This window comes from Staurois parvus, unplaced genomic scaffold, assembly GCF_062004578.1.
Source record: "Staurois parvus isolate SC_StPar_1 unplaced genomic scaffold, SC_StPar_1.0 ptg000074l, whole genome shotgun sequence".
In the NCBI taxonomy this organism is placed as follows: domain Eukaryota; kingdom Metazoa; phylum Chordata; class Amphibia; order Anura; family Ranidae; genus Staurois; species Staurois parvus.
In genome coordinates this window covers 2004566-2027785 of record NW_028317870.1, presented here as the reverse complement: position 1 = coordinate 2027785, position 23220 = coordinate 2004566, and the positions used below count along the sequence as shown (strand labels likewise).

Here is a 23220-nt window from a genome sequence, read left to right as displayed (position 1 = left end):
TTATATAAAACAGTAAGCTGCAAAACCTAGCCTATAAACTTATAGGATATACAAAACTTCAAAAAAATAGGTTGCGCTTAAATACATACAAAAGTGTAACAAAAAAATAAATAATTAAACAATAAGAAACAATATTTTAAATCAAAATAAAATCCAGCAAAAACGGAAAAAGTCCAAAAGTTCAAATAATCAATAATGTCCAAAATAATTCATCACCAAGTAAATCCACCACCAAAAATGGTTAAATAGAACTCACCAGAGCAATATGCTGTTTGTTGAAAAACCAGCATATAGTACTTGTCATTCTGGGAGAAATGAATAATATGGTGACAACAACACTGAAGAAATGAGTGATGAACTCCAACAGATGATGTGCTGCAAAGTTGAAAATCCACTCCAAAGGTGATTTAGTATCCAAACTGAGAGATGATCAGACCTTTGCTCAAAAGAAAAAAACGAACAATCATGGTGCAGTATGTCTTAAAAAGCATCAAACTTTAATGAAGAAATGCACTTACATGCAAGGTGTCCAGACTGACACCAGTATAGACAGCATGTGTAATGAATACAGGCGACTCAGACCCAGCCAAACATGCACATGCTACGTGCAGACAAACCAGGAGTATTCTGAACCTCACTGCCTGGACTTCAATGACGAAAAGCTTCGGGCGGTGCCTTTTGGATGTGAGGTTCAGAATACTCCTAGTTTGTCTGCACGTAGCATGTGCATGTTTGGCTGGGTCTGAGTCGCCTGTATTCATTACACATGCTGTCTATACTGGTGTCAGTCTGGACACCTTGCTTGTAAGTGCATTTCTTCATTAAAGTTTGATGCTTTTTAAAACATACTGCACCATGATTGTTCGTTTTTTTCTTTTGAGTGACGGTCTGATCATCTCTCAGTTTGGATACTAAATCACCTTTGGAGTGGATTTTCAACTTTGCAGCACATCATCTGTTGGAGTTCATCCCTCATATTTTCAGTGTTGTTGTCACCATATTATTCACTTCTCCCAGAATAACAAGTACTATATGCTGGTTTTTCAACAATCAGTATCTTACTCTGGTGAGTTCTATTTAACCATTTTTGGTGGTGGATTTACTTGGTGATTAATTATTTTGGACATTATTGATTATTTGAACTTTTGGACTTTTTTGTTTTTGCTGGATTTTATTTTTATTTAAAATATTGTTTCTTATTTTGTTATTTATTTTTTTGTTACACTTTTGTATGTATTTAAGCGCAACCTATTTTTTTGATTGCTTTCAGTATAACATACTCCGCTGAAGAGCAAATTTGGTGGTGGGCGATGCTGGAAATTTGAAATTCAATCCCCTGTATAACTGCAGGTTCGTGAACAGTTTAGATTTGTTCTGCTTCTTGCTACCCTGTTATTAGGTGTAGGTTGGTACATAAAATCACATTTGGGATGAGAATTACAGACACTAAGTAAAAATTTAAATTTTGTTTATCTGCAATATCTCTCTAAAGCTTGGATGCACATGGTCTGAATATCATTTGGGCCATGTGTACAGCTGCCCTTCCAACGGAAGCCAGTCTAAGGAGAGGCTTTTGTCGAAGGGACATGCTGGAAAATCATTAGCTGCAAGCGCTGATCAATGTGTCAGAACATAAAGGCTCAGCGGTAGAGATTTCTGCACTAACATTGCACAGTTATTACATCGGTCTCTCAGTTTCTTTTTTTCCTTCAGCCCGCTGGGTTGACCAAAAAAAAAACCATCAATGTGTGTAACAGGCTTAAGACAAGAACTTCTCAAACTTCGTCAATCTATCATATGTTTGATTCAGATATTCTGTAAATACAGATAGAAAAGGTTACATTTCCAATAGTATTCACTTCACAATAAGTGTTTCCTTTTCAGGCAGTGGAGAACTTCATTTACTCCTGCGCAGGATGCTGTGTAGCCACCTATGTGCTTGGTATATGCGATCGGCACAATGATAACATCATGTTGAAGACAAGCGGCCATATGTTTCACATAGATTTTGGACGCTTTTTAGGACATGCACAAATGTTTGGGAACATAAAACGGTGAGTATGAGAAATGAGATGTTTTTACTTGAAATCAAATTTACACTACTAACATATTCACAATCCAGAATTGCCATAATACGTTACTTTATATTATGTTGGCTCACACTCTCGAAAATAGCAAATTCAATTTAAAATGTATTTCATTCTTAAAAAGGAAAATAAAAACAAATATATTATTTTTAATGACCACAGGGACCGTGCTCCTTTTGTGTTCACTTCAGACATGGCATATGTCATAAATGGAGGGGACAAGACATCTAGCCGCTTCCATGACTTTGTTGATTTGTGCTGTCAAGCCTACAATCTCATCCGCAAGCATACCCACTTATTTCTCAACCTACTGGGACTGGTAAGCTAACAAATCTAACAGAGAATGATGTTCTGATTTTCATAATATTACAAAACTCTTTTTGCGTTTATTATTCTCTTATGCCAAAACAATAATAGCTATTCAATGGAAATATCCTGAACCCCAAAAAATAAAGCATTGGTCAAGTACGTATGTACAAACTAGTACACAAGGCTCATGGCTGTTCAAGAAAGTCTGAAAATATTTGGACCCCCTGGCTGGAAATGCAATCTTGGTCTACCTACAGAATGATTCCCCCTGTTGTTTTCATGTATTTTATGTAAAATAATGTTACCAGACAGTAATACAGTAAAGAATAATGAGAAATGTCATATTTTTAGTGTAGATTTATTTGTTGTAAAGAGGGCAGTACAGTACAGCTAATACAGATTTACAGAATACATGATATTGTTCATATTACATGTTAAAGTGTGTACAGTATTGTCAGACCTATATGACATACTTGATTATTATTATACAGGATTTATATAGTGCCAACAGTTTGCTCAGCGCTTTACAATATAACGGGAGGCTATACAGCAACAATACAGTTCAATACAAGAGGGATAGGAGAGCCTGATCCTGGGAGCTTGATTATAAAATAACACATCATAGACTCTTGTTAAGATGTAACACTACTTAACCATGAGTGGACATTTTTTGTTTTGTTTTTTTCCGGTTCATATGTAAGTTGCTGTATTGTCTGAAATGCTAATTAATAAAACGGAGAATGATGTTTGTAGTTTCACTTAAAAACCTTACACTTCTTTTCACTTCACTTAAAAAATGTTACTTGATAAGTTTCTCATATTCATTGTAGGTCCTATTCACACTTGCCTGTTTTCATGCAGCATTGAAGAAGCAATACAAGTAAAAATCCTATTATTTTCTATGGAGCTGGTTTACATCTATGCCCTGCAGTCTAGTGTGAAAGGGAAATAGACATGATAAGACACCTGCATATTTGCGGTACAGAGCTCCCTGCATTCACATGAAATCGTATGAATCCAGGATAAAGGTTTTTTTTTACCTGAAGGCATTCTCTGCATTAAGATTAAAAAAAACCTTAACAGCAGTGTCCCCCAGCCCCCCCAGTACTTACCCGAGTCCTTTATCGATTTAGGGCTGTGCCCAGCTTAAGTTCTTCTCTCCCTTCTCACTGCTGTCACAGGCTTGGCTAAAAGCAGCTGGAGCCATTGGCTCATGCTGCTGTCTGTCAAAGCATTAGAAGAGGAATCGGGGCGGGGCTGAGCTGCACTATGTGTGTCAGTAGACACAACAGCCCAGCTTGGGATCAAGCCCACAGGTGCGCTACCATAGAATGCAGGTTCCCATGGCGGCACGCCAAGAGCGCCAGTGGGGGAACCAAAAGGAGTAGGCTCGGGGCCCCTCTGTGCAAAACCATTGCACAGTGCTCATAAGTAAAACATGTTTGTTTAAAAAAAAAAGAGCACTTACAGTTTACTTTAAGGCCTGTTCTCTGTCTCTGCTTTTAGATGTTGTCATGTGGTATTCCAGAGCTATCTGATGTGCGGGATTTGAAATTTGTGTATGATGCTTTGCGCCCACAAGATTCTGAAGCTGATGCTACAACCTATTTCACTCGGTAATAAAAAAAAAAATGTTTAGAATCTCTTGACAATGATGAACACCTTTTTTGATATCCGAACAAGTGTTCTAGAGTTCAGTGTATAGCTTCATAAATCTTTGTTTACAGGTTTATGGTAGCATACAGATGGAACTGGTTCACTGTGCTCCATCTCCATTCAGATTTGGGCTAATTCTGCCCTTATTGGATCTCCCCTACTCCCATGCTCAGGATAAAGTGACAGTGCGATCGGCAAAGTAAAATGTGCAGCCACAAAATATAAACCCAGTTCCACTGCTGCTGAAAAAAAAACACTATAACACAATCCTAAAATAAATAAGAATTGATTGCAGCGCTGTGCCATAAATAATTAGTACTCCAAAACAGCAAAACCCATAATCCATAAACCACACAATCAAAGTACCAACTTTACATGAAATTTAAATTGACATAAAAGATAAAATATACTGTTATGGGGGTGTTTTTCTGCAGCAGGGACTGGAGCACTTGTCAGGATAGAAGAAAAAATGGATGAGGCAAAATACCGTCAAATTCTTGAGGAAAATCTACTGCCCTCTTCCAGAAAGTTGTCAGTGGGAAAAATGTACCTTCCAACATGACAATGACCCAAAGCACACAGCAAAAATTACTACATAGTGACTGAAGGAGAAAAAGGTGAATTGTCCTTGCATGACCTAGAAAATACAACTTGATAAAACAAGAAATGTGTCTGTCTTCCTTTCAGACTGCAAAGCATCAAAATGTGATTATTTTAAAGGGGGGGAGGGGTGATTCCTTTCTACACCCATGGTATGTGAAGACTGAATGTAAAGATTGCACATTTGAATACTTTGAGATTGTAAGTGTATTCTATGAACTTTGGATTTTACACTTTATTTACATTTTTGCACAATTATATTGCATGAGAACATGTTGGAGATTGGAGGTTATATATTATATTGATATGAGCTTTTTTTTTTGTTTCATATAAATTAATAAGTGGTCACTATATGATTTTGTGGTTTATGGATTATGGGTTTTGATGTTTTACATTACATTTACATTACCTACCAGTGCAGCCTCATCAACTCACATCAGTGAAGGAGAAAAATTACCTGTTTGCAGAATTTTATACCAGAAACTAAGATGAAAAATTTTTTTTTCAAAATTTTTGGTCTGGTTTGTTTAGCAAAAAAAACCCAGTGGTGAATAAATACCACCAAAAGAAAGCTTTATATGTCTCAAAAAATGATAAAAATGTGTACAGTTTTGCATGACTACACAATTGTCATTCAAACAAAGTTTGACAGCACTGAAAGCTGAAAATTGGCCTGGTCAGGAAGGGGGTGAAAGTGCCCGGTAGCAAAGTTAATTACCTGTCAGAGAATCAGAACGTTTAAATGTTAGGCTGTTTTACATTTTGTCTCTCTCCTTAATCTTTCTTCTTTTTCCCAGTCTTATAGAATCCAGCCTTGGATCAGTGGCTACGAAGCTGAATTTTTTCATACACAATCTTGCACAGCTGAAATTTAGTGGTTCAGATGAGCGGCTTACACTCTCCTTTGTTCCAAAAATCTATACAATGAAAATGGATGGGAGAATCTGTGATATCTTTCTAACTAGATATAAGAAGATATGTAATCCTAATAAGGGATATGTAAGTAAATACCTAGCATTATGCCGAAAGATGGTGAAAGGTGAAGGACATCTTTTATTGCAGTTTATAGATGGGGCACCATAGCTGCAGCATCCACTGTTTTGGTTTTTTTTTCACAATGGGGCCTATGGATACAGCTATTGTGGACATTATTTATCTCATTGGCTAGTGGAAGAATATTTATACTATATCCTATGTCAATCAGTTGGATTTTCAACTCCATTTGGTTGCTATAAACAAGAAGAAACATGTCAAGGACACCAGGATAAAACGTGCATATAGAAAATTACTACAGTTCACATGTAGCACAATCTTACTGTTAACAGTTGCTTATTTTAGATCATTGTTTGTTTATCACAGTTACAAACACCCTTTGTTTTACAATGGCTTCCTAATTTACTTAGAATTAAATATTTATACAGCATATCTGTACATAACTTTTTTATTCATCTTTTCAGGTATATGTGATCAGAGTAGTCAGAGAAAGTCCAAATGAAACCACACATATTCAGAGGTCCTTTGAGGAGTTTCAGGAGTTGCATAACAAGCTAAGGCTTCTTTTCCCATCATCACAGCTTCCCAGGTAAGTTTTATTATACAAGGACATTGAGTATTATGTTTGAAAATCAGAATCTAGTTCAAAACAATAGGACAGACTTGCAAGTAGGCTCAGCAGGAGAGAGGATCGTTGCATTAACATCACTTAGTACAGTGATTTCTGTGTTTTGTTTTTTTATTCGCTCAGCCGCTTGATAAAACGAAAAAAAAAAAAAATCAATGTGTGCATACCAGGCTTAAAGGTACATCAGGTGACACTTTTAAGCCAAACTAGGAGACAATCTGTGGGAGGCCCCTGCTTGCCCTGCTGGTGTTAACTGGGAGAACATGAAACAATTGAGTGAGTTATAACTGGTTTGTTTTAATCATTTATCCCCAGCAGCATATGTTTAACTTTCCTTCATACACTTCCATGCGCAGTAAATTGTAGACGAGAGAGAGATCCAGGTGGTACCATACATCTCCTTTCACTTACATCCTTATATGAAAGCAGATTTTAAATTACCTTTTTTACTGGAGTTCTTTAAGTTTAGTAGGGTGACGCTTATAATCAGCAAATATGGGCAGTGGATAACTGTAGGAATCAGGTTTCTTCTATAGTGCCTCTAAACCCATGGCTTCTTTTTGAGGCTGCTGTTCTGTTTCAATTTGGAAAGACCGTTTTAACAATGTGTGGGAGCCATGGGATCAGTCTATAAATGGTACCTCTTTTTCCTCTGCTCATTTTTACTAATTATAATTAGACCTTAATGCCTGGTACACACTGAGTTTTTTTTATTGTTCAGCCCAGCAGGCTGAACGAAAAAAAATGGAGGCACTCATGAAGAGGTTTCTGTACTAACTATACGATGTTAGTACAGAAATCTCCCCACTGAGCTATTGTGTTCTGACTGGGGGAATTGATGCAAGCGCTTATTAGATGCCCATCGGCAGATGTTTTTCCAGCATGCCCGTTCTACAGAAGGCAAACAGGCTGCTGTACACACGGACCAAATTTCTGCTGGTTTATGTTGATATAACTGACATATTATGTACCTTGTTCTTTCCACTGTGTAAACATTGTCCGCCATTACCAATTTACTGTCTCCAATGTTCCTGCTGTCCTTGGTCTATAATTACCCCTGTGACTGCTCTGCACTCCCTGTAGTCACCAGTCCACAGTTCCCTGATATCCTGCCATATTTCCACACTGATAGACATCCATTTTTGGGCACCTGCTTAAATTGCCTTCCATTATACCCTCTACACTCCTCTCCTATACATACCGCTTGCCACCATAGACTCCACACTCCTCTCTTACACATACTGCCTGCTTCCCTATGCTCAGCACTGCTCATCTGCATATACTTCCTGCCATCATGTCAACACTTCAATCCTGCACATGCTGCGTACTGTGATAACCTGTGCACGAATAATATTTCTGTTATCCCTAACCTTGCCTGTTCTGAAGGGGCACACTTTTGCCAGTTATACATATCAAGGATTTGCATGAAATGTTCTATGTAGTGGTTTATTCCTCTTTCAGCTTCCCAAGCCGCTTTGTGATTGGCCGTTCCCGAGGAGAGGCAGCAGCTGAGCGTCGAAAGGAAGAGTTAAACGGATATGTGTGGCATTTAATCCATGCTGCTGCTCAGGTAGCTGAGGTGAGGAGAAATGGCTTGCTGTTTGTATGCCACATTATTGATTGTATTGTGTGTGTCAGGGATGGTTTTAAGGACATTTATCTGATGCAACACCGTGTAATTTGCATAATACTGTTTGATCACTGCATGCAGTGGGAGTTGATATGTTTTTATTGGTTTATGTTCCTGCAGGTATACCAAATATGTGTGAGACACTCTGTTAGACATTTTTTACTTCTGTCTGACCTTGAGATTTCCTCTTACTTCCTGTCTTAATGAGAAAATTATTCTGAGCACAGGAAGTAATGGGAAATATCTCTAATGGGGACTCCGTGACAAAACACTCTTTTACTTTGGTGCAATGGAGAAGGGTAACTTTTTTTCCCCTATTGGATAGCTAAGGATGGGGGGGGTGAGAAAATATCCAAGATGGCTGACAGAACAAATGCTTGAGCTGGGGGCTCTTGTATTTTAAGCAATTAGTAGTTTTCTTACAGACACACTGGGCTAAAACCATCACTGCTGCCTCCATGATCATTACCGCGAAGAGCACATGGGAGCTGAAGAGGGTACCATTAGGGAACATACTGCAACACTCCTTACAGATTCTACCACAGATAAGCCCCTTGAAACCAGAGCTGAGGATGCCGAAACCATCAGAATATCCTCTGCATCTAGGGGTTCCCTGGGGCACAGAAAGATGAGATTCCTTTGACTTTGCTGAACAGCTTGTTAGACGTAGACTTTTTCCTAAAACTGAAAATTCTAAATTTGTTGCTATTAAGTGGGCTTACAATATTCCAGCACAACACAGACCTCCTGAAGCTTTTCCAAGCACTTTCAAATTTAATTGCTGAACTTTTGCAACAGGGTTTTCATACTTTGCGAATTGAGGTTTAAAGGAGAGCTCCGGGAGAAGAGCTGAATCCTGACGCTGTGAGCAGCGTGGCTGAGGAGCTCCGGACGCCCGCCTATGTTCTGGACCTAAACAAGCCAAAATAAGCTAAAACGAGAGCCTACCTGGCCCTGGGGTGGAGCGGCTGGGAGGTTGAGTGGCCAGTGACCGGACACTTTGGTGGGGAGTCGGTGTTTTGGAGTTGCCCGAGCGGCGTTCTCACCTGGTCTACTGAGTCCCGCGAAGCCTGCGGGTGAGTAGCAGGGACTGAGGGCTGGAGACCGGAGAAGAGGAGGGGATGTCTGGAAGGTGGAGGGAGCCGAAGGTGCCTGGGAGACCGCCTGTGCAGCAGGGGCCATAAAGCCTGGAAAAAACGGGGTCAGAGTCGGTGGCTCTCACACTGAGAGAGCCTTACAGGGAGCTCCCCCACTTCACACCATATTATTTTTTCATCACGCCCCACCTCGGGAGATACCTTTTTCCTACCCCAAGACCCCTGACTTGGAGGGGACCCTCCAGCTGGTGTAATACAGCTAACACTGTAAACTGAGAAAGCTGGAACAGTAGCGTACAGGCGGCATGCAAGTTGATGGTGAGTTGCTGCAGATTGCGGTTAAAACTTCTCTAAGAACTGTCATTTTTGCAGTATATTGGTGTATGCAATGATTACTGTGTAGGAAGAGAAGAATAAGACTGGAGGGTCCGGTGGTCTTGGAGATTGGAGGGTCCATCTATTATTTACCATCTAACATATATTATCTATCATTTATCATCTTAAAGTATAAAAAGACTTTCTGGGACTATTAGCGGAAGGAAAAGAGGGCTGACCTGGGTGCAGTTTTCCTGATATATAGGAAAAGAAGAAAATGAACTGTAACACTTCAAGAGAAATTAAGAGTAGATCGCCTAAAGGGGGGGGGATCCAAAACCCCCCAACCAAATGTAAATACTAGCACTATAACTACAACATGGTACTATGCAGACTCCTCAGTTAAAGGGGCCGTGATAGGGTTGGCAAAGGAGGTGAGCTTTACTTTGAAGGGAAAATGGAGGATCCAGAGGGTCGATTTTTATTTCTGAGGGGAGATTTACAAGGAGTTGAATACACACTAGCTAATATTTATTGTCTGAACCAAAATCCAGCTATATTCCTAGAGAGAGTGTTAAGAAAACTTGCTGAAATTAAAAGAGGTGGCCTAGTTGTGGCGGGGGACTTAAACTTGTGTACGGATCCTCAGTTAGATTCGTCAGCTTGTACGAGAGGAGAGGGGGAGGAGGATTTTAAAATTTCTAGAGAAATTACTTTATCAAGATCAACTAAATGATACTTGGAGAGTTAAACACCCAAGAGAAAAAGACTATACCTTCTTCTCTCCCGTACGTGGATCATACTCAAGACTGGATTACATAATGATCAAACGTAGACAATTGGAATGGTTGGTTAGTGCCAACAGAGAGGTTAAGTCTATTTCAGATCATGCTCCCATCACAATGAGACTACGGGTGGGTGGGGACCAAGATAAAATTTCATGGTGGAGATTAAATGAGATGCTTATCCAAGACCCAGTACTAGAAAAAAGATTAAGGGGGGGATATAGAGCAATTTTTTGAGCTTAATGAGAAGGAGGAGGTGTCAGTGGCCACAGTATGGGAGGCACATAAAGCCTACATTAGAGGAATACTGATCTCAATGGGAGCTTAAAAAAAAAAGGCAGTGATGGAGTAGCTTTACAAGTTAGAACGGCTACATAAAAAGAAGATAAGTGCAGACATTTACCAGAAGTTAATAATTAAAAGAGAAGAATTAAAAGATCTTATGGAACAGGAGGGGAGAAGGGTATTCAATAGGGTCTCGAAAGAAAGATACCAATGGGGGAATAGACCTGAAAAATATCTGATGAGGAAATTAAAGGAAAAGAAATGAAAAAATGTAATAGAAAAAATTAAGGATGATAAAGGAGAAATGGTATACTCCAACACCAAAATCACTAATAGGTTCCAAAAATATTTTAGTCATCTGTACGAGGTGAGTCTCAGAGATCATGGTGAAAAGAAAAGAGATTAAAACATTTAAAGGAAGTAGAGCTGCCAAGAATAGCAGGAGAAAAACTAGAGGCCCTAGAGAGATATATTGCCCAGGAGGAAATGAATGTGGCGTAAAAAAATATGGCTAAAGGAAAGAGTCCTGGGCTGGATGGATATACGGTGGGGTACTATAAAAATTTCTGTGATCTACTAGTCCTTAGAATGTGTAGCTATATGAATGCAATCGGGGAAGGGTTGGAAATGAGACAGCAATCATTGTGGGCCCATATAACGATCATACTCAAAGAAGGGAAAGATAGTACACAGTGTGCCAGTGTCAGGAATGGACTCACCATTAGTGGTGGGACTCATCTGCCATGTGGGCTGCAGTACCAGGGGTGGCCAGCGGGTGCTCTCAGCAACCAGAAGCTCATTCCTGCAATCAGCCATCACCTGAGGCTGATTGCAGGAGGTGTATTTAAGGAATGGCCAGACTTGCAGTCAGTGCCTTGGTGTATGTTTCCCATGAGCCCCTGTACCTGCATCCTGTCTGCTTCCTGCCTGATCCTGACTCTGCTTTGATCCTGACTCTGAACGAACTCCGCCTGTCCTGACCTCGGCTATTCCTGACCACTCTTCTGCTCGCTCCTGGTACCGTTTGCCCGTTTGCTACCGACCCGGCCTGCCCGACTACGTTTGATTTGTATATATGATTATCTGTTGGAGTTTGGGTTGTTTGCACTGTGTTATGTTTACCTTGCACTGCGTTTGTGTTGTTTAGTCTTAATAAATTGTCTTATTTACACTATACCTGAAGCCTGCGTTTCCCTGTGTCAGTCCACACACCTCTGGTCATACCCGGAGCCCTGACAGCCAGCTATAGGCCAATATCTTTATTAAATGTCGATACTAAACTGTATGCTAAGGAGCTGGCAGATAGATTAAAGGATCTGCTGCCAGAGTGGATACATCTGGATCAGGTAGATTCATCACTGGAAGGGAGGAGAGGGACAATGGTTTGAGATTGCTCCCCTTACAAAAGGTAAAAAGAGAAAAACTGCCAGCATTACTCCTGTCAATAGATGCCGAAAAAGCTTTTGACAGGTTTAATTGGGGCTTTATGATGTACACACTAGAAGAATTAGGCTTAGGGCCTAAAATGATGAAGTGGATAAAAGGGCTTTATAGTGCCCCGTTAGCGGTGGTCAAGGTCAACAGGTTACTATCTCAGTCCTTTAAAATGTATAATGGAACCAGACAGGGTTGCCCACTCTCCCCCCTATTGTTTGTTATACAGTCAGGTCCATAAATATTGGAACATCGACACAATTCTAACATTTTTCGCTCTATACACCACCACAATGGATTTTAAATGAAATGAACAAGATGTGCTTTAACTGCAGACTGTCAGCTTTAATTTGAGGGTATTTACATCCAAATCAGGTGAACGGTGTAGGAATTACAACAGTTTGCATATGTGCCTCCCACTTGTTAAGGGACCAAAAGTAATGGGACAGAATAATAATCATAAATCAAACTTTCACTTTTTAATACTTGGTTGCAAATCCTTTGCAGTCAATTACAGCCTGAAGTCTGGAACGTATAGACATCACCAGACGCTGGGTTTCATCTCTGGTGATGCTCTGCCAGGCCTCTACTGCAACTGTCTTCAGTTCCTGCTTGTTCTTGGGGCATTTTCCCTTCAGTTTTGTCTTCAGCAAGTGAAATGCATGCTCAATCGGATTCAGGTCAGGTGATTGACTAGGCCATTGCATAACATTCCACTTCTTTCCCTTAAAAAACTCTTTGGTTGCTTTTGCAGTATGCTTTGGGTCATTGTCCATCTGCACTGTGAAGCGGCTTCCAATGAGTTCTGAAGCATTTGGCTGAATATGAGCAGATAATATTGCCCGAAACACTTCAGAATTCATCCTGCTGCTTTTGTCAGCAGTCACGTCATCAATAAATACAAGAGAACCGGGGGTTGGGGATGCCAAATGTTAAGAGTTATTACCAAGCGGTGATACTTTCACAAATAATGGATTGGGTATTCAATTCACAAAGGAAGAGTTGGGTGAAGATAGAAGAGGAGTTGAGTAAGGCACAGTTAGGGAAGTTGGTTTGGGTTCCACGTAAGTTTCGCACATTAGATAGGAACACTTGTTCACTGACAGAGAAAGTTTTTAGCATGTGTAATAGACTGCACAAACAAAAGGGATCGAAATAAAACTTGGGTATGATCCCCTTGACGGGAACGGATTATTTCCCATCGGGGAAGGATAATGTTTCCGGGAAATGGATTAAAAACCAGAATATATGTTTAAAAGATATATTGAGTGAGAGGAAGTTGTACAATTTTTTGAACTAAGGGAAAAAAAGATTTATTTTTCACATTAAATGAGTGGCGGTATGGTCAATCAGCTCACTTCGTTTCAACACTCCCACAACCAATGAGGCTGTTGGAGGATCAGTACCCATTTGAGAAATTGTTGAATGTAAGTATACCCCCTAAATGGGGCACTTCTAAGATTTATAAGATCCTTATGGATATAGAAAGTACTGATCCTCCTCAGTTCTTAGAAAAATGGGAGTGGGAGTTGGGATCAAAGTTGAATGAACAACCAAAAAATTATTTATTTAAACTGGTACACAAGGCAATAAATATGAACCCAGTGGAAATTAATTACAAATGTATGGCTAGATGGTATATCACACCGAGTAAAGCACATAAACAACAAGTAGAGGTCTCATCTTTATGTTGGAGAGGATGCGGGGGAAAGGGCACCGTGGCACACATGTGGTGGGAATGTCCAAGAATACAAGAGTACTGGAAGGGAGTGTTACAAGATATCCAGGAAATATGTGGGATTGATATACCGAGAGACCCGTGGACTTGTTTATTTTATAAGTTTGAACCTTTGATAAAACTGCGTGAGAATAAGGTATTGTACTAGTTTATGCGGCTAAGGACCTGATCCCTAAATTCTGGCTTGCCCCTGATCCTCCAAGTATGAAGGACTGGGTAAATGGAGTAGAAAATATTTATAGGATGGAGGAGCTGTGGCATATGGAAGAGGATAAAATGGAAAAATTCAGGAAAACATGGAGTAATTGGCTGGTCTTTAACCGCTAGCCTACAGGGCACTTATACCCCCTTCCTGCCCACGCCAATTTCTAGCTTGCAGCGCTGTCGCACTTTGAATGACAATTGCGCAGTCATACAACACTGTACCCATATGAAATTTTTATCATTTTTTTTTTACAGATAGAGCTTTCTTTTGGTGGTATTTAATCACCTCTGGGTTTTTTATTTTTTCTTAAACAAACCAAAAACCACTGCAAATTTTGTAAATAAAACATTTTTTCTTAGTTTTTGTTATAAAATTTTGTAAATAAGTGATTTTTCTCCTTCACTGATATACGCTAATGAGGCTGTAGTGGTGGGCACTGATAGGCTGCACTGATGGACACTTATAGGTGGCACTGATGGGCACTGATGAGGAGGCACTGGTAGGTGGCACTGATGGGCATTGGCAGGCATCACTGATGGGCACTGAAAGGCAGCACTGATACATGGCACTGACACAGCACTGATAAGCGGCACTGACACGGCAGTGATAGACGTCACTGACTGGCACTGATAGGTGGCACTGATTGGCAGCACTGATAGGTGGCACTGATTGGCATTGATAGGTGGCACTGACTGGCACTGATGGGTGACACTGAAAGGCAGCTCAGACGGGCACTGATATGTGGCATTGATGTGCACTGGTAGGCACTGATATGTGGCATTGATGGTCACTGGCACAAGGCACTGATGAGCGCTGACACAAGGCACTGATGGACACTGACAGGTGGCACTGCTGGGGCTACACTGATCATCCGTGCCCTGATGATCAGTGTACATGTCCCCTCTGCGGAAAGCCGATTACCGCCTCTCCTCTCGAGAGGTCAGCGTGACAGCTCGAGAGGAGAGAAATGCCGATAACTGGCATTTCCCTGTTTACATGTGATCAGCTGTGATTGGACACAGCTGATCACATGACCGAGCCGACATCTTCGCCTCTTTCCGTGATCGGTGATCCGTTGTGTCCGAGGGACACAGCGCACCGCCAATAGCCGCGCTGCGCGCTGAGAATGTGAGGACATCATATGACATCCTCCCAGAATAAGAGAACCACCTTGCGCCCGTCATTGGACTATATGGCGGGCGGGAGGTGGTTAAAACAAACTAAAAGATATTTGGACTTGCTGGGAATATAAGGGGACGAGCATTGGGGGGAGCTTTTAAGGGGCGCCTGAAAGAGAACAGAGGACAGAAAGAAAGTACCGTATTTGCCGGCGTATAAGATGACTTTTTACCCCTTGAAAATCTTCTCAAAAGTCGGGGGTCGTCTTATACGCCGGTATACGGCATACTGACACTTTTTAGGGGGGCGGCGCGTTGCCGCCGCCGCCCCCCCCCCTTCCCCCAATGGAAGGGACACTAAGTACAGGGGTGGGCAGCGGCTTTTTCTTACCTGGTTCCGGTCCCACGACGATCCAGTCCAGGAAGCGCGGCTGCGCCTTCAGTTCGGCCACTGGATGTTCGTGCGGCTGCTCGGCTCCGCCTCCTCACCAGTGATTGGCCGCCAGAACTGTAGCTCAGGAAAGGCACACAGGCGGCCAATCACCGGCGAGGGGGTGGAGCCGAGCGGCCCCGCGAAAATCGAGTGCAGGACCAGCAGGTAAGTGGTCAGTGTAGAGGTGCTGCTGCAACCACATATGCTGGCTGCAGCAGCACCATACGAGAACAGGGTCAGCAAGTGTCAGTGGGAGGAATAGTGCCCCATCATTGGTGTCACTGATACCAATGATGGAGCACTATTCCTCCCACTGATACCAATGATGGGGCACTATTCCTCCCACTGACACCAACGATGGGGCACTATTCCTCCCCCCCACTGACACCAACGATGGGGCACTATTCCTCCCCCCCACTGACACCAACGATGGGGCACTATTCCTCCCCCCCACTGACACCAACGATGGGGCACTATTCCTCCCCCCCACTGACACCAACGATGGGGCACTATTCCTCCCCCCCACTGACACCAACAATGGGGCACTATTCCTCCCCCCCACTGACACCAACGATGGGGCACTATTCCTCCCCCCCACTGACACCAACGATGGGGCACTATTCCTCCCCCCACATACATCAACGATGGGGCACTATCCCCCCCCCCCACTGACACCAATGATGGGGCACTATTCCACCCCCCACTGACACCAATGATGGGACACCATTCCTCCCACTGACACCAATGTTGGGACACCATTCCTCCCACTGACACCAATGATGGGGCACTATTCCCCCCACTGATACCAATGATGGGGCACTATTCCCCCCACTGATACTAATGATGGGGCACTATTCCTGCCACTGATACCAATGATGGGGCACTATTCCCCCCACTGATACTAATGATGGGGCACTATTCCTCCCACTGATACTAATGATGGGGCACTATTCCTGCCACTAATGCCAATGATGGGGCACTATTCCTGCCACTGATACCAATGATGGGGCACTATTCCTGCCACTGATACCAATGATGGGGCACTATTCCTGCCACTGATACCAATGATGGGGCACTATTCCTGCCACTGGTGTGCATTGGAAGAGGGGTAGTCTTATACGGCGAGTATAGCTCAAACACTAAATTTTAGCAGGAAAAGTAGGGCGGCCGTCTTATACGCCCAGTCGTCTTATACGCCGGCAAATACGGTAATACAGATATAGATTGATGATGAAAAAGGTTGGGAACTAGGAATGTGGTGTGAAAAGGGGAATGGGGGGGGGGAATTTTTGTACAATGTAATTTGGATACACGGGAAAAGGTTGTTATTTGTGTTTGTTTTTGGTTTAGACTTGTGAGTATTTGATGTTCCTTTTTTGTACTAGAAAAAAAAATTAAATAAAAGATTAAAAAAAAACAAAAATAAAGGAGAGCTCCACTACGAAACTGTGAAACAGATGATGTTTCCAGATTATTCCATGGACACCCAATGCTGTTCTTGTGACACCATTGACTGCGAGCCAAAAATTATCAAATTCAGCTTGTTTCCAGTTAAGGATGGAGAAAAAAAAAAAAATATTTTCTTCACTACTCCAGAGACTGCATCTACCTGGCTGGACTCAGTGGAGTAAGAAACCCTCAGCATTTCATACCTACGCTTCTCCCACCTTGCAAGGTTAAATCTTTTTAACTATGATATTGATGAGACAATACCTCAGTGTGATTCACAGAGATATTGCTCTGTTGAAATCCCCCTGCTGCTGTGACCTGAATCTTCAATACTGAAACCACCTTTTTTTTTTTTTTTACTTTGAAGCTACCTGGTCACAGATGGCATGTCCATACCTTTTCTAATACTCCCATTGTCACCTCCTTTTCCTGTCTCTTGAAGGAGCCACTACACTTAAATCATGGTATATTATTTGTAGAACATTTTTCTTCTGTTACGCAGAACTGTCCTTGCTGACCAACTGCATACTTACATTCGTTCAGCATTGTTATGATATTTGTAATATTTCTTAGCAGAGGTAACACTTAGAAATACCCAAGGGCACGTAAACTACCTCCTTTTCTAGTAATAGGCTTCATTCCCCTAAAAATGGACATACGCACTCCTCCTTTGTTTATCTTGTTATCCCCAGGTCAATTCACAGGTCCTGCAAGCCCAAGTGGAATTCGCAAAAATGTTTATAATTTTAGGATCTGAAGCATTCTCCTGTTCCCCAGAGGATGCTGGGTTGTTCTCAGGGCAAGCCATTGGGCTATTTTGTTTGTTGCGTATCTGTTTGTGTCATGTTCCACACTTTTCAGTACCTTCAGGTTTCCACCTGCAAATCTCTAAATTCTCACATGTGCATTTATTTATGTGTTCTGCCTTCCCTCTGGGATCCTCCATTATATATCTCTGTTGCTTCTCTTCTCAACTAATTATCCATACCAGAATAATTGGTGCGTTTAAGATGGAATACGCAAGGTCTTAACTCTGAAATAAATTGATCTCTGGCTTTTACCTATCTTAAGCAGTATAACCGCTATATGTGCTTTTCCAGGAAACACATTTATACTTTGGGAAATACCTGAGCCTTAAGAAACCCTGTGTTCCTTTACACTATCATATTACCTATTCTAACCATGTGTGAGGGGTGAGCATCCTTAAACACATATCGACCGCATTCCGCCTAATTAACTTCACCTCAGATCCAGAGGGCAGGTATCTTATTGTTTCAGATGGAAGTTGTGCTTTTATATGTAACATGACTCCCCCCACTGATGTATAACTGTTACATAGAATTATGTCTCAGGTGGCCAAGTATGCTGCGTGCATACAGGGTTCTGGTAATGGGGGTTTCAATATGACACCTTCTCTAGCCTTCGATAGATTTCTCCCCTCCCCCTGGAGATGTCCTAGGTCTTCCCAAGTGGGCCGATATGGTTATAGCTTATTCTTTTCACACTGCTTCATATAAAACTTTCTCTAGAAATGACTTCGCTTATTCCACCACCCCCTCACTTCCAACTATTGCCTCCATTGTAATCCTACCCTGGGGTATATAGAATAATGGCTGACTTTTGTTAGAACTCAAACTCTCTGGTGACTCAGAGGACAGGATCTGCTGACCCTTTGATACTGTAGGATGCTTCAAAGTCATACTGTGTATATATATATATATATATATGGACAATACGTGGTGCATATCCACAAGCTGGACAACATTTTCGGGAGAAACGTTTTAGGGCAGTACCCAGGTCCCTGCCACATACTTATGATTCTCCTTTGAGAAGTCTCCCAAATTCACACTGAGCTTACAAAAAAAATGTCTTAACCAAACACAGTGAATTTATGGGGAGAAGTGTGGTAAACTTTGCATGGCTGATCAGGGAGCAGATGACTGCTAAGCCTATACCCAGAATCTATGGTCCTCATGACCAAATAATCACCTGCAGGGCTGCCAATAAGGCAATACAACCTGCCTTCCTGTACTGGGCTGAGGCCACCATCAGCTCAACATGGGGGCCCAGCAGCTTTGTTGTTGAACTGGGTGAAAATTGGATACTTAACTGTAAAATCCATTTCTTGGAGTAAATCACGGGACACAGAGCAAGCTCTTCCTGACTATGTGGGTTATAGACCACCTATAGGTGAATGGACACTGGCCGACTAATCAGGGAGGAGGTCATCTTGTATATAACCCCCTCCTATACAGGAAGTACCTCAGTTTTTGCAGCAAGCAGTGACATTCCAGAAAGGGGTGGGGGTCTCGTGATGTACTCCAAGAAATGGATTTTACAGGTAAGTATGTAGAAAAAAATCAAACCTCCTTTATCGTACATCATGGGACACAGAGCATGCTATTCATGACTATGTGGGATGTCCCAAAGCAATAAGAAATTTGAAGGGAGGGTGACACCATGATAGCCACAGTCAATCCCTCAGGACCTACTCAGGCGTCTGTGAAACATTGCGACCAAAGGCAGAATCCTCTGCGGCTCTGACATCCACCTGGCAGAACCTTGTGAATGTGTGAACTGAAGACCATGTAGCGGCCTTGCAAACCTGAGCCACTGACGCCTGATGGTGGACTGCCCAAGATGCCCCCACACTCTTGGTGGAGTATGCCTTCACCCAAAAGGGTTGGAGTTTACTTTTCAAACCATAGGCTTGAATGATCAATTGGTGGATCCAATGAGTAATAACACCTTGGATGCCGCTTCCTATGCCTCTCTGGCAGCACAAATAGAGCATCTGACCTGTGCTGTCGCCTTCAAGGAGACCCTTACAGCATGAACCACATTCAAGGTATGCAGAGATCTTTCTCTTGCTAACTGAGGCCTAGAAAAGAATGAAGGCAGAATTATGTCTTGATTGAGAAGAAAACCACCTTTGGTAAAGAGCACGGATGAGGTTGCAACACCACCCTATCATGATGCAAACCAGAAATGTTTCTCTGCAACATAGAGCTGCTAGCTCCAACACCCATCTCACAGCAGTAATTGCCACTAGAATCAACACCTTACAAATCAACAGGACCAGTGGAATCTCTCTAATAGGTTCAAATGGTGGGTTTTGCAAAACCTCTAAAACCAAGTTCAGGTCCCAAGCATACAAAGGCAACCTGACAGGAGGAGCCGTACACATCACTCCTTATAAAAAAAAAAAGTGCAGACCAAAGAATGGAAAAAAAATAGCTAATGCTGAAACCTGGCCCTTAGTGGTACCAACTGCCAAATTCTTCTGCAACCCTGTTTTAACAAACGACAGAATCCTGCCAATCACATACTTTTGTGGGTGCCATTTGTGAACCTCACACCAGGCAATGTAAACCTTCCAGGTTCTGTAATAAATGTTCCTAGAAACTTCCTTTCTAGCACCCAGCATGATTGGGATGACAGAATCTGACACTCCCCTATCCTTCAGGATCTGAGTTTCAATAACCACGTGTCAAATTTAGCAAAGTGAAATTCAAGCTGGGTGCAATATAGGACCTTGAGACTACAGGTCTGGCCAATATAGCAGGGCCCGTCTACTGCCATCATCACTATGTTCGCGTACCCGGCCTTCCTGGGCCAGGCCGGAGCAATCGGTATTATTATTATTATACAGTGTTTATATAGCGCCAAAGGGTTTGCTCAGCGTGGTATCACTGGAATAGACTCCTCCCGAAATCTGCGTAAGAGATGCAGCAGCAGCTGGATAAGGCATAAATCAGTGAGAACTGGTTCCCAGGAATCACTAAGGCGGCTACCCCTGCCACACGAGGGTCGACCTTGTTGTTGAACCTGGGTGCCATTAGATCTACATCCGGGCAACCCCGTCACTGCAGACTTCCTTGAAAACGTCGAAATGCAATCCCATTCTCCTGGAATCAACTGCAGGCGACTGAAATAATTTTCCACACCTGCAATGAACATTGCTGACAGACTTGGAACATTTCTCTCTCTGCCCAGGTAAGAATGTAGTTCACCTCCTTCTGAGCACCTCAGCTCCTGGTACCGCCCTGGTGGTTGATGTATGCCACTGCTGTGGCATTGTCGGACTGAATCCCTACAGGTCAACCCTGAAGCCTAGATGTCCAATACTTTAGAGCCAGCCTCACTGCTCAACGTTAGAGGACATTGATGGGAGGAACCCTTTCCCATGGAAGCCATGTTCCCTGAACTGTGGCCTCCTCCAGAATGGCCCCCCAACCTGAAAGGCTTGGTGGTTACCAACTGTCACACCACTGGCTGGAAGGATCTTCCCTTCTCCAAACTGTGAGTTATCTTTTTGTTCCAAACATAGAGAATGTACCCTTGCAGAGGTCTGGAGTGGAATGGGGCATAGGGGATAGCCTCGAACTTGGACACCATCTTCCCCAGCAATCTCGTACAGAGGCGAATCGAAGGATATCTGGAAATGCTGAGCCTCTACCACAAACAGCAGAAATCTTTGGTGAGGAATGAATATTAGTACATGCAGGTATGTGTGCTTGATGTCTATGGATGCTAAAAAATCTCCCTCCTGTAGGGAGGCCACTACTGACCGAACCAATTCCATACGATAGGATCAGACATTTAGAAACTGATTTAGCCCCTTGAAGTCCAAAATGGGCCTGACATCCCCATTTGGTTTTGGGACTGTAAACAGGTTTGAATAAAACCTCTGAAACCTTTCGCCTGCTGAAACCAGCATGACTACTACTTGAGCCAATAGGCAATAGAGTGCCTGAAATAAAGCTCTTCTTTTCTCTGAATTTATTGGTACATTTAATCTTAGACACTGGGGAGAGGGAAATATTTGAAATTCCAGTCTGTACCCCAGAGAACTCATGGAAATGACCCATTTGTATTGGGTTAAAGCCCTCCATGCTGCTACAAAATTCAAAAGCCTTCCTCCACCCGAACAAGTGGGGGTGCCCCTTCTTAAGAAGGTGGACTTTGGATCTGTTTTAGATGACTTTTGCACCCTGGGTCTCCTTGGGTTTTGATTCTGAGATCTACCCCTGGAGGTTGGGACCTGTCTGTGGTGAAACAACTGCCTGGTAGATGAGGTCCCAGCAACCGAAGCCCCTGACACCTTAAAAGAAGGGCATTTGGATTTCCTTTTAGACGGTAGAAGAGTACTTTTACCCCCTGAAATCTTTTGGATATATTTGTCCAAATCTTCCCCAAACAGCCGTTCCCCATAAAAGGGAAACCTACCAACAATTTTTTGCATGTCAGTTCTGCTGACCAACTCTTCAGCCACAAAACTCTGCATATGTGCATTGATAAGAGGGTCAATTTTCTGAATTGAATCCTTAAGAGCATTAACTGTGAAACACAAAGCATGCAGAACATCCTCCAAATCCTCGGCCGAGCATTCCCCCTGCACTGATGGTCTTCCAGTTTGTTGCTTGATGCGGTCAGAAAGACTATGGCAAATGCCAATAGCTGCCACAGCTGGCTGTGCAGCAGATCCTGCCAGGGAGAAGGAGGCCTTAAGGAGAGACTCCAGCTTCTTATCCGCCGGGTCCTTTAAAACCTGTGCATTATCCTCAGGACATGTTAAAGATTTATATAATGATGAAACAGCTGCATCCACTACAAGCAACCCCCATTTCTTAACAAACCTTTGTTCCATGGGGTACTAAGCAAAAAACATCTTTGGTGGAACAAAAACCCTGTCTGGGTGATCCCAGTCAGCATACATAATTTGCTCCAGAAGAGGATGCACCGGAAAGGTCTGAGCACTCTGTGGAATCTTTATAGAGCCAGGAAAGAATAGATAACCTCAGAGTTCTCTATCGAAGGTAGGCTGAATCCAGATCGTACCATATCTGTGAGGTCTTGGACTAAACAATCTCTGAGACTGGGAGGCAGAGACTGCTTGCTTCTCCTCAGGCTGTGACTCCTCAGACAGAAATTCTACTGCCTGACCTTTCTCCAGCTTATCCTTTTGGTTCTAGTGATGGGGATCTGTCCCACTTCTTAGTCCCCTGAGAAACTGATGCAATCATCACAGCGATCTTTTAAACCTGCTAAGGCTGAAGCAAGATCATCCTTGGTTACATATGCTGAGGCAGAAGCCCCAGTAGTAGCCACAATGCCAGATAGATGCAGTGGCTCAGACTGCCCAGTTGCTTCTGGCCTGTCAGAAGAGGATTTTACAGCGGACCTTTGGCTAAGTTCCTCAGGACCTGTCGGTGGTACATTAATGCCCTTTCCTGCTGCACCTCCCCCACTCCGCTTTCTGGAAGACATTACTTCAGCGCAAACCTGTGCACTTCCACTAGTAACACAGATCACAATGATACAGCTATGTAAGTAGTGTGCTGAAAAAACACTCGATGCAAATGCTGCCTTATGAGTCACTTAGGGCGGCTACTGACTGACTGGTCCACGCTCCCTCCTCAGGGCGTGCCCCTACAGAATAGCCCGCTCTGTGTGCC

The 23220-nt window shown here is 42.6% G+C and overlaps 1 protein-coding gene across 1 annotated transcript in view; it reads left to right on the top strand.

The window, feature by feature from the left end:
- The window catches only part of PIK3C2B (phosphatidylinositol-4-phosphate 3-kinase catalytic subunit type 2 beta), a 343678-nt gene that overhangs the window by 284940 nt on the left and 35518 nt on the right, over positions 1 to 23220 (top strand). Inside the window, exons 21-26 of the mRNA XM_089669402.1 lie at positions 1885 to 2054; positions 2250 to 2406; positions 3903 to 4012; positions 5450 to 5651; positions 6110 to 6234; positions 7735 to 7852. Coding sequence (XP_089525528.1) covers positions 1885 to 2054; positions 2250 to 2406; positions 3903 to 4012; positions 5450 to 5651; positions 6110 to 6234; positions 7735 to 7852 — 882 coding nt within the window. The remainder of the gene's footprint in view (positions 1 to 1884; positions 2055 to 2249; positions 2407 to 3902; positions 4013 to 5449; positions 5652 to 6109; positions 6235 to 7734; positions 7853 to 23220) is intronic.